Source organism: Berghia stephanieae, chromosome 9 (assembly GCF_034508935.2).
Source record: "Berghia stephanieae isolate SIO BIC M18660-M18661 chromosome 9, UCSD_Bste_1.3, whole genome shotgun sequence".
Classification (NCBI taxonomy): Eukaryota; Metazoa; Mollusca; class Gastropoda; order Nudibranchia; family Aeolidiidae; genus Berghia; species Berghia stephanieae.
In genome coordinates, this window is record NC_088368.1 from 22,102,574 (window position 1) to 22,115,250 (window position 12,677).

The 12,677-nt window shown below is 37.3% G+C and overlaps 2 protein-coding genes across 2 annotated transcripts; both read left to right on the forward strand.

The window, feature by feature from the left end:
* Positions 1 to 4,263: 4,263 nt before the first annotated feature.
* On the forward strand, positions 4,264 to 5,579 carry LOC144979165 (uncharacterized). The gene is made up of 2 exons (XM_078925772.1): positions 4,264 to 4,442; positions 5,147 to 5,579. Exons 1-2 carry the CDS (start codon positions 4,264 to 4,266, stop codon positions 5,577 to 5,579), a joined length of 612 nt encoding a protein of 203 aa, XP_078781898.1.
* Positions 5,580 to 5,919: 340 nt separating this feature from the next.
* On the forward strand, positions 5,920 to 8,366 carry LOC144979166 (uncharacterized protein F54H12.2-like). The gene is made up of 2 exons (XM_078925774.1): positions 5,920 to 6,151; positions 7,186 to 8,366. The coding sequence occupies exons 1-2, from the start codon at positions 5,920 to 5,922 to the stop codon at positions 8,364 to 8,366; spliced, it is 1,413 nt and encodes a 470-aa protein (XP_078781900.1).
* Positions 8,367 to 12,677: the final 4,311 nt, after the last annotated feature.

The window sequence follows — 12,677 nt, forward strand, 5'->3', positions numbered from 1 at the left end:
TGTAGCAAACTTTGGACAAATCATTCGACTTTGTTACGTCACGAGAAAATATGTAAGGGAAATGCAACTCAATCTAGGTACCCGGGTGGGATTTTTCAACTTCTTCCTACCGATTTGGAGAAATTATCAGAAGCTGGAATTTGTATTGATCCTGATTACGTGTATCCGTTTAGGTGCACCTTTGATATCGAGTCTTATTTTGATAAGAATAACTTACCCAAACCGAAAGCTCAAACGAGTCGAACGATGTATCATGCTAGACACTTACCTATGTCTATAGCAATCGCTTCAAATGTTCCGAGTTACGAAAAACCCGTATGTTACATATCTGAAGGGGATCCTCAAAAATTAGTCAACCGTATGGTGTCTTACTTGGAAGAAATCAGTGTTTTTGCCTTTGCTCTTCTCAGTGAAACGACATTCAAATCCGCGTATGAACAAATTGGTGATAATCATAAATTGAAAGCTGTTTTAGATCGCTATCTTCATCAAATGATTGTAATTGGTTTCAATTCTAAAATGTATGATTTAAATGTTCTAAAAACTTACCTCGTAAAGAGATTAATGAATACAGAAAATTTCAAAGTAGTAAAAAAGAACAACAATTTTCTTTGTGTATCAAATAATAAGTTAAAATTTTTAGATGTTTGTAATTATCTTGCACCGGATTTAGTTACTCAAATTTTCTTCAAGCCTATAATGTAACGAACAGAAGTCTTTTTTTCCTTACGAATACTTTGACCGTCTAGATAGATTACAGGAAACGTCTCTCCCGCCTATATCAGCATTTTTCAGTTCATTAAAAAATTGCACCATTTCTCAAGAAGACTATGCGTACTGTGAGAAAGTGTGGGAAGAGGAAGGGATGAGATCAATGAAAGACTTTTTAATATTCTACAATATTCGTGACGTAGGACCAATGTTAACCGCAATTGATCGCATGACGCAATTCTATCAAGATTTAGGTTTAGACATTTTCAAAAATGCGATATCGATCCCAGGGGTCACACTCCGGTACTTATTTAAAACCATTCCTATTCCTAGAAATGTATTTTTTTCATTATTCAATGAAAAGCATAAACATCTTCATCAGCTTTTAAAATCTAACATCGTTGGTGGACCGTCAATTATTTTTACACGTTATATAGAAAAGAACAGGACACGTATCAGGGGAGATAAACCTGTACAATCGTTGAAAGGCTATGATGCTAATAGTTTGTATTTATACTGTCTTCAACAAGACATGCCTAGCGGTCTGTTTATCCGACGACAGAAAAGTAACGCGTTTAAACCTGAGAAAATAGACAAGTTTGGACAGGCAGCGTTTGAATGGATGAGTTATATAAAGGGTGTTCCTATTCGTCATAAATTTAATGGAAGAGAAAAAGATCTAGGTCACGAAAAACAGGTTAAGGTCGACGGGTTTATTGAAACTGAACGAATTGCTCTCGAATTTCAAGGCTGTTATTTTCATGGCCATGATTGCATCAAAGATAAGACCACATTTTTTGGTGAAACATTTGAACAAAGAAAACAAAAAACATCTGAAAAAATGCTTATATCAGAAACGTTTTGGGAATTACCCTAATAGAAATTTATGAATGTGAATGGAAAAAAATGAAAAGAGACCCTAGGATATCTTGTTTTTTACAGAAACTACGCCCGCTTCATAATAACTGTTTTAAAATAGGTACCCGTATCACCAAGGAATCGATAATTTCGGCAGTTGTCAAAAACCAACTTTTCGGTTTCGCTCAGTGTACTATTAGTGTACCTTCAGACCTTTACGCTTATTACGCGGAAATGCCACCAATCTTTAAAAACACCCTGGTCTCGAGAGAAGATATAGGTGAAACCATGCTTCAATACGCCGTGAATAACAATCTGTTAAAGCAACCTCGCCGCACTCTGATTAGCAGTTACCATGCTGATGGAATATTACTGACCACGCCATTACTCAAATGGTATCTCAATCACGGTCTTATTGTAGAAGATATTCAAGAAGTAATTGAATATACACCAAATGCTTGTTTTTCAAATTTTGTGCAAAAGGTTTCAGACGCTAGACGCGAAGGTGATCGTAATCCTAAAAATAGCATCTTAGCCGAAACTATGAAATTAATGGGTAACTCAGCATATGGTAAGACACTCGAGGCGCTAGATAAACATACGAAAGTTACATATGCCGATGATAAAAACGTTGTCTCAAAAAGCATCAATAGCCCTTATTTCAGAAAAATGACCCCGCTGACATCGACTTTACACGAAATAGAGTCAGCAAAACGTACCGTGCTATGGACGCTACCCATTCAAATCGGATCGTTTGTCTATTCCTATGCAAAACTTAGGATGCTACAGTTTCAATACGATTTCATAGACAGATTTATTCCAAGGGCAGATTACCAACTTTTTGAGATGGACACAGACAGTCTATACGTTGCATTTTCCGACTGCGATATTCAAGACCTCTTGAAACCGCACTTAGTTGAAGAATTTTACAAACACTACCATACTTGGTTTCCGAGTGTAGCTTGTGCTAAACATGTTCGAGAATTTGTTGAAAAACAAAACAACTTTTCACCATATCCTTGTTGTTGTGCACAGCAAAAATATGACAGACGAACCCGGGTCTATTCAAGTTAGAATATGAAGGAGACGGAGGAGTAGCACTCTGTTCAAAAACGTATATTTGTTTTGGAAAAGGGAAGTCTAAGACGAGCTGTAAGGGATTATCAAAGAGGTTGAACGATCTTACAAAAGAAAAGTATCTTAAGGTGCTACAAACGCGAAAGAGTGGAGTAGGGGAGAATAAAGGATTTCGAGTGCTAGATTCAAACGTTTATACATACACACAGCAGAGAGCCAGCCTGTCTTACTTTTATATAAAGAGAAAAGTCAGTTCCGACGGAATCAGTACAGAACCTCTATTGGTATAACAATCATGGATCCGCGCTTCAAACACCCGTTTACATGTCTGATAGCCGGTCCTTCTGGAAGCGGTAACGTGTATGGGTCACAAAATTTATTGAGCATTTAAATCAGATGATGAGCCCGCAACCTGAAGAAATTATATGGTGTTATGGAGAGTGGCAGAGAACTTTTGAAGCGTTACAAGGGATAACTTTTATAGAAGGGATACCAAAATCTTCCTTTTGGGATGGAACCAAACACCGTCTTGTGATACTCGATGACTTAATGGCCGAAACTGATGACAGCGTAACTAAATTATTTACAAAAAAATCGCATCACAATAACATTTCAGTGTTTTATCTTGTACAAAATCTTTTCTCAAAAAATAAAGAACATCGCACTATCAGCTTGAATGCTCATTATCTCGTTATTTTTAAAAATCCACGTGATCGTTCGCAGATCGTTCAGCTGGCAAAACAACTGTATCCGCGAAAGACAAATTTTTTACTAGACGCATTTAAGGACGCAACAGACGTACCTCACGGTTATTTGGTGATCGATTTTCGACAGGATACACCTGACCATCTTCGTGTAAGAACAGACGTTTTTTCTCCTGAAAAACAAGTTGTTTATATCCAAAAGTAATGTCTGCGCGTGTAAAACGTAACGTTTCAATGTTGAAACTTCTTGGAGAGGCTAAACCCAGAGTAGCAAAAGCAGTTTTAAATGGAGCGTCACCGGATCTAATCAATACGTTATGCGAATGTGCACTGAATATATTACGCGGTAATATTCGCTCAGTCCAGTACAAAAGAAGCGTTTGATCAGACACAAGAGAAGTTTAAGACTTTTATCAAAAAAAGGCTCTTCACCATCTCGACAAAAGAAGCTTTTACAAAAAGGTGGTCTATTAGGTGCCCTTCTTCAACCTGTCTTGGCTACTTTAGGTGGAATACTAGCGGGTGGTTTATGAGATGGAGCATGCCAAGAAAATGGTATTGGTGGACCAACGTCTCTTGGACTCAATCCACACCCGAAGAGAATCACGATAACCGAACCGTCCACAGAAAAGCTTTGGGATCTTGATCAGCAGATGAAAGATATTCTAACGCGAAAAGATATGAACTCAATCGAAAAAGCAGAGTTGTATCAACAAGTGCTGTGGAAATTCTTAAAGCGGAAAGATGAACGATCACATCAGATGGTAACTAAGACCAATCCTCAATCAATAAGAACACCTGACCCAACAGAACACGACACTTTAACAAAAGATATTATTGAGAGCGTACCTATTTCGTTGAGAAAGAAAGCGGAGAGATTATTGGATTATCTCAAAAGACACACAGAGCTTGAATGGACCCGAGAGGGGAGATTAAATATTGCGGTAATATCATCCCAAATTCAAACGTTCTTGATCTAGTCAATGACGCACTCCGCAAAAGAAAGTCTGTCAACCCTGAAGGATGGGAATATTTTGCTCATGCTCTGCAGGAATCCAACGTCCCACGTGATCTCATCGGTCATGCTGACAGGTGGGCGTATATTAGACAACGTCCGTCGAGGAATTTAGAAACGGTTTAAACGGAGAGAACATCTGCCTGGGTCTCATTCAAATGAAAGGAGATAAAACACTACGCGCTCGCTATTACAATCCTAATCAACCGGGATCTTATGGCGGTATTAAACCGTTAAAGACTGCTACGAAACTTAAAAAAACTGTCGTCAGCTCTTGGCTTTCTCATCAAGACGCATACACCCTTCATAAACCGTTCGTTACAAATTTCCGCGTCGACGGATTATTGTAGGTGGAATAGACCATCAATGGCAGGCTGATCTCATTGATGTTCAACAATTGAAATCGTACAATGACGGGTACAGATACATTTTGACGTGTATCCATGTCTTCAGCAAGTTTGCGTGGGCTGTTCTATAAAAGACAAAACGGGAGAAACGTTAAAAGATGCTTTCAGGACTATTTTAGAGTCTGGTCGAAAAACAATCCGGCTCCAAACCGACAAAGGCCTCGAATTTGTCAATAAAAGCTTTCAGCAATTTCTGAAGCGGAATGGGATTGATTTCTTTACTACTGAGAACGAGGATATTAAAGCTGCGGTAGTTGAACGATTCAATAGGACTCTCAAGAAAAACTGTGGCGTGTGTTTACTCGTCAGAACTCTCCTCGATTCAACGACGTATTACCCAAAGTAGTGAAAAGTTATAATCATTCTTATCATAGGAGTATCAAGTTACGCCCTGTTGACGTAACAGAGAAAAATCAAGGGGACGTATGGAACACATTGTATTTGGATGATCGACCTAAAAAGAAAACTAGTGCAAAACTTTTGATCGGCGATCGTGTGAGAATAAGTAAAAGTAGGCGACTGTTTAAAAAGGGCTACCTACCCTCTTGGACCGAAGAGTTATTTACAGTGACAAAATCCATTTCAACAACACCTAGAACCTACCAAATTACAGACGATCAGAACGAATGCGTGCGCAGAAGCTTCTATAAACAAGAACTGCAAAAAGTTGGTGCAAAAGAAATCTACAGAATTGAGACCGTCTTGGATAAGCGTAAAAGCGGACAAGAACTTTTGGTGAAGTGGGTCGGTTACGATTCATCATTTAACTCTTGGATACCAAAGTCTTATCTTCGTGTTTACAATTAATTATCATCCTTGTTGTTGTTTTTTTTTGTTTTTGGTTTTTTTTTTGTTGTTTTTTTTTTTTTTTTTTTTAAATTTTTTTTTTAAATTTTCAAATAGAAGGATCCGAAAGTGAAAGTAATAATTCCAACAGAAATTCATCTTATTGGTCTATGTTTGGGAAACGAGTCCCTAGAGGGGAGATCGTGTTCTTGTGTCAGATGATGATTGTGTCGATTGTTGTGTTTGTATCATTATATAACTTGACGCGTGACGGAGAAACAGACAGACTATGGGTAGCACTTCTAAGTAGTTGTCTCGGTTACGTTCTTCCAAATCCAACACTGAATAAACGAGTTTAATCATGTCTTATTTAGTCTTACCTTCTAATAGCAGCATGAGCTATTTTCCGAATAATTCTCCAGGGCATTATTTTACAAAACTACCCACAGTGTTAGATTTATCGACAGAATACGAAGTCGGTTTATCAGAAATATTATTCAGTAACACGTATAACAACATCCTTGAGAATGAAGCATTTTTCGACTTTAGAGTTACTAACGACAGCGAACAAGATACCGTACTCATCCCATCGGGTTTATATGAGTCACCGGATGAACTGGTTAAAACGATGATGACTCATATAAGAAGGAAAATAAAAAAGAAGCACGAGGGTTTCATCAAATTTTATTACGACCGTGCAACTCGCAGAGTAATGATAAGGCTATATAAGGAAGGAACTTTTTTGCACTTGAGTTCGACATTGAGCAATCTCTTGAATATTCCAAATCATTATTTATACGGTCCAACGTCTGTGTCGAGTGAAAGGCCATTACATCTAAACGTCGGATTCGAAGCAGTATACGTATATTGTAACCTCGTTCAACTAGAATAGTTGGGGATAGCGTCGTACCTCTTTTGAGATGCGTACCGAGCGGAAATAGAAGCAAAGACATAGTTCATCATATTTTTGAGAAACCTAACTATGTTCCTCTCAGACTATTTAATTTTGACACGGTTGAAATCCTTTTAACCAACGACAAAGGCGAACCTTTGACATTTGCTTCAGGGAAGTCTATCGTGATACTTCATTTTCGAAAGAAGAGATTCGATTCGTAAAAAGTCGTCATGACAAAAGGGATCGTGTTCAAATCCAATCAAAAAGGTTACGATGATTATTACTGTACTCAAGCAGGACGTGGTCTACCCGTGTTTGTTGGTGGAAGACATCAAAGAGGTCGAGGGCTTGGGAGTATCTTTGGTGGTATTGCGAGATCTCTGTTTCCATCTTGAAATCGGGCGCTAAAACATTATTAAAAGAAGGTGCAAAAACCGGTGCCCAAATAGCATCTGACGTCATTTCCGGTCAAAATGTTAAAACAGCTTTAAAACGACGCGCGGGGGAGAGTGGGAAAAGATTACTCAACAGAGCCGTGGGTGGTTTGACTTCAACTTCATCGCCACCGCCGCCGCCGCCGCCGCCACCGCCGCCACCCGGACGTGTGACTCGGCGTATAAAACGACGACGACCTACTCAGACACGACAAAAGACCAGGAAGAGACGTAGGAAGAACGTAGCTCAAGACATTTTTGGTTGATTATCATGGCTTTGTTACATCCCTATTCGCAGAGAGTGTACACAGCGGACTCGATCTGTTCTCATTACCCGTCACCCAGACTGCTGTTCAGGATGGTTTGTTTGTGGAATACCATCCGATCTCTACTTTGTCGAGTGGAGGTCCGATCGAATTTTCGATCAGCGGGGGGACGTCAGACTACTTGGATTTGCATAACACATTTATGCACGTACGCGTTAAAGTAATAAAGGCGGATGGAACTAATTTAGACGCCGATAGCAATGTTGCCCCTGTTAACACCTGGTTTCATGCCTTGTTTTCACAAGTGGATATGACTTTGAACGATGTTCTGGTGACGTCAAGTGAGAACGTTTATCCTTTTAGGAGTTTTGTAGAAACAATGTTGAATTATGATCAAGGTGCGAAAAGGAGTCACCTGACAATGGAATTTTTTCACGAGGACACCCCGGGTAAACTAGAAATAACGGATAGTACAAATGCTGGCTTCGATGCACGGAAAGAGCTGGTGAAAGAGAGTAAAGAAGTGGATATGATGGGAAAACTACATTTAGATTTCATGCATCAAGAACGGTATCTAATTAATGAAGTTGATGTAAAGTTGAGGCTTATACCGTCTAAAGATGCTTTCCATCTCATGACCGATGCTGAGGGGTTTAAGAGTGTAATTACACACGCCTCGTTGTATGTTAGGAAGATTAAATTAAACCCAGCCGTGGCCCTGTCACACGAGAAAGCACTTCACATCGGCAATTGTAAATACCCCATGAAGCGCGTTGTCCATAAAACCTTTTCTATTCCAAAAGGAAATTTAAGTGCAGTGCAAGATAATTTGTTTTTATCGCAAACCCCGACTAAGATCGTACTGGGTCTAATCGAAAGCACTAGCTTTAATGGAAACTACAAAAAGAATCCTTTTAATTTCCAGCACTTTGATCTGTCCTATCTAGCCCTGTACTTGAACGGAAAACAGATACCGTCCAAAGCACTAACTCCGAATTTCAGTAGTAAACAATATGTCAGAGCTTATCACAGTCTTATGCTAGCAGCTGGACTGGTTAACAACGATGCCGGAAATGGAATAGATTATAATGCTTACTCTCAGGGTTGTAGTCTTTTTGGTTTTGATCTGTCACCATCGCTATTAGACGGAAACCAGTTTGAACTGGTAAAAAGCGAGTCGCTTAGACTAGAACTTAAATTCTCGACCCACTAGCTGATCCGATCATTGTGTTCTGTTACAGCGAATTAGATAGTGTAATAGAAATTGATCGCACTCGTCAGGTGATCACTGACTTTTCATCATGAACAACGTAGAAATCGAAACGATGTTAAACGGACACGTTAGGGCGAGACGAATTTTTCGAGGTGTTTATCCTAAAGATAGACTTCCGAACAACCCGAATTCTCATCAACCAGCTGCGTACATTATTAACACAGAGTCGAGTTCCGGTCCGGAAAACATTGGGTATCTGTGTATTTTAACGGGATGGGAAAGGCAGAATATATGGATAGTTTTGGGTTCCCGCCTTCTGCGTATCCGACAATTCAAAGATTTGTGGAAAACAATAGTCGAAGCTGTAAACACAACCCGCGTATTATTCAGGGTATAACCAGTTCCACATGTGGTTTGTACGTTATATATTTCGTGTTGAAGAAAAGTAAAGGTGAAAGTTTGTCAAAACTTTTATCTATTTTTAATCCCTATCATTTTCGTATGAACGATTTAAAAGTGGCAAGAGCTGTTACTCATTTATCCCGAGGCACCTTGGTTGGGTAATCTTAATTGGAATGTTTGTTGTTTAAAAAAATAAAAATTAAAAAAAAAGATTCCTTATGATAAAATTTATTTCGTGTACACGAAACAAGACATAATTCTATTTACTTTATACCTTAATATATGATTTTTAAAATGAAGAAAATGATGATGATGATGATGATGATGATGATGATGATAATGATGATGATTATGATGATTACAATACAATTGATAAGCATTAACCGTTTGCTTTTGATTGCTTGATCGCTTATAAAATTAAGACTTGCTTTAAATTGTTTAATTACAAATATTTTGTTGTTGATGATGATTATGACGATGATGAAAATGATGTTTATGATATATATGTAACATTGCTACCCATTAATCATTTATAAAAAAAATGTTTAATGATTGAGTGTGTGAATGATCATTTTATAAGATGTGTATGGTGTATGAAAGTGTTGTTTTTTTTTTTGTTTTTTGTTGTTTTTTTTTGTTTTTTTTTCTTTCGTTTGTTTCTATGATAATAATAATAATAATAATAATGCTGAAAACTTATATAGCGCTATAACTCCGAGACACCAGACTCTAAGCGCTTAAATTACAAATTACTTTGGCTGAAACATACTCATTCACACAAACAAGCACACACACACACACACACATACACACACACAACACAACACACAACACAAACCAAACCTATCTTGCTTCTCATACCATCTACTAAAATCGAAACAAATATGTTTTAAGCGAACGTTTAAAAATAGACAAAGATTCTTTTTCACGAATGCTCTGCGGTAAGGCGTTCCAAATAGAGGGTCCGAAATGAGAAAAGGATCTCATTCCAGCATTTTTCCGAATTCGAGGGACAACTAGTTTTGTGGAATCACTGGCCGAACGTAAGGGGCGGGGTTTTGAATATCTTTCAATTAGTTCTGAAAGGTAGGAAGGGGCAGTACCTTCAAGACAACGATACACTAAAACACAAGCTTTGAATTTAATTCTTTTCTCAACAGGCAGCCAATGCAGGTCATGAAGTAGAGGTCCGGCAGAGTCGCACCAACGCTTCATAAATACTAGTCTGGCAGCGCTGTTTTGGACAATCTGAAGACGTTTCAGATTGTATTGCGAAACGCCAAACAACAGAGCATTACAATAATCCAATTTCGATAGTACGAGGGACACAACCAGGTGCTTGGTCACATCCTCAGATATGAACCGTCTAATGGAAGCAATCTTTTTTAGTTGGAAAAAGAGAGATCTAACCAAATTATTAACCTGATGCTCCATCGACAGTCCAGAGTCTAAGAATGTGCCAAGGTTTTTCACTTTGTCAACAATTTGAATAGAGGCATCCCCAACTTCAAATCTGTTTCACTTTTCCACTTCCTGTTCCCCACATACAGCACCTCCGTCTTATCATCATTCAGTTTCAGTCTGTTCTCATTCATCCATTTCTTAACACTTTGGATACAATTTTTACTATTGGCTGATACTTCTTGTAAATTTCTCATATTGGAAACGCAGTACAATTGCGTATCATCAGCGTATTGATGGTAAGACAGACCAAAACTTCTGATGATTTTAGACAGAGGGCCAACGTACAAAACAAAAAGAACGGGTCCAAGTACTGAACCCTGGGGAACCCCACAATCAAGAAAGATTTCCTCCGATCTATATTCATCCACCGTAATAATCTGTTTACGATTAAACAAATATGACCTAAACCAATCAAGCGCTGCACCAGACACGCCATAAGTAATTTCAAGACGTTTGAGAAGAAGATTGTGATCAATAGTATCAAAAGCAGACGATAGGTCAAGCAAATTCAGCAAAGAACATGAACCATTGTCTATAACAGAGAGGAGATCATTAACAACCCTAACAAGTGCGGTTTCCGTCGAATGATGTTGCCTATAAGCAGACTGAAATTTTTCTTCAAGACAATTATTTTTAAGATGAGACAGTAATTGTTTCAAAACAAGCTTTTCTAAGATCTTAGAGAGAAAAGGAAGATTAGAGACAGGGCGATAGTTTTTTAAGTTCTCTTTATCGAGATCAGGTTTTTTCAAAAGGGGTTTGACATGAGCAACTTTGTAAATGTCTGGTACAGCACCTGACTGCAACGAATTATTAACAATACATGTAAATGGTGTTAAAATTACATCAATGCATTTTTTTAAAATGGCAGTATTTAAGGGGTCTAAATCACAACTTTTGTTTTATCATATTTTTATAATTCTATCATTATTATTATTATTATTATTATTATTATTATTATTATTATTATTATTATTATTATTATTATTATTATTATTATTATTATTATTATTATTTAGATCGTAATCTTATTTGGTCAAGTTTTGTTGTTTTTTGCTTTTTCTTTTTTTATTAATATTTATAGAAAATTATAATGATGATTTAAAAGCTTGATATGTGAATGTGTGAATGACCTTAGATCATTATTGTATAAGGTGTAACTGGTGTGTGAAAGTACATTGCTTTCGATGTTGTGAAAAAATAAAACAAAATGAATTTTATTCACCAACACATGGTTTTATGTCGGGTTTTTTTTTCTGTGTCTGTTATGTTTTTTTTTTGTTTTGTTTTTTTTTGTAAAAGAAGATTTTAATTTTATTATATGGGGAACCACCTTTGATTCAGTTTCGAAATGTTCACGTTAAATTTCAAAGAAAAATTAGCATAAAAAAAGAATCCTTCGAAACTGTAACAAATTGTTGGGTAATATAATTATCAAAGAGTAAAAAATACAAGATGAAAAGATATAGCTTCTTTTATTCAAAACATAAAAAATGATTCGAATCATCAATATGATCATTAACTCAAAAGATAATTGAGTTGTTCGATTACACACCAAATCACAAAGTAAAACATCATGGGGAAAAGTACTCGATTCGTCCAACGATTGACGGGCGAAATCTCCTGTATCATAGAGGGCCACCCACCGTTGGTCTTAATCCAGCTGCTGAGTTTTTTGTCCACATATGAACCCACAAATAAAGCAAAGTTTTCTCTATCCGGGTGAATACGGAGTACACGCTTAATGTAACATAAAAAAACAATGATTCTACCCCAGCTGATCTGAGAGAATAATTCGTCTGCGACGATATACAATTGTTCTCTGGTTTCTATCAACGGACAGGTCGATAAATGTTCGTGAATATACTTATCATATCCTGCAATTGCTTTCTGATAACGATCATCTATCTGTTGATCGAGAAGCAAATCTTTCACAAAAAGTTCCATTTCAGTATCAGTCAAGACAAAAGTACACGAAGTAAAACACACATGAGACGCATTATCCAATACCTTTCTGGTATAATCTGACGAGGCATCGCTAACCAACCACCATGTGATTCGAGCCAATGATTAAGTTTTTTCTCAAGATGAAGACTAACGATCTGAGAAAAATTTTCCCTGTCTGGATGACGTAAAGCTACTCTTCTAGCATAAGCAATTAGAATCACTATCCTATACCAGTTGATATGCTGCTGAAATAATGTATCAATCATCGAGCAAAAACCCAATGGGTTATCCAATACTGGTTGTTGAAAGAGTGATTGATGACAAAGATGAAAACATTGATCTATCACGGTTTTAACACAATGGAACATTTCATCTGGTTCTACATTGAGAATTAATGCTTTCACAAGACCACTCATTTTGCGACGACACTGTCCAGACAAAAATATATTTCAAAGAACCAATCAAACTGACGAAACTATGACAATATGATATCCAATC

Bases quoted from the DNA above. Each gene is read 5' to 3' on its own strand.
- LOC144979165 (XM_078925772.1), top strand. From the start codon at position 4,264: ATGGACCCGAGAGGGGAGATTAAATATTGCGGTAATATCATCCCAAAT. The intron at 4,443-5,146 runs GTGGGCGTATAT...TTCTTATCATAG, and splicing joins CTCATCGGTCATGCTGACAG to GAGTATCAAGTTACGCCCTG.
- LOC144979166 (XM_078925774.1), top strand. From the start codon at position 5,920: ATGTCTTATTTAGTCTTACCTTCTAATAGCAGCATGAGCTATTTTCCG. The intron at 6,152-7,185 runs GTTTATATGAGT...CCCTATTCGCAG, and splicing joins TACCGTACTCATCCCATCGG to AGAGTGTACACAGCGGACTC.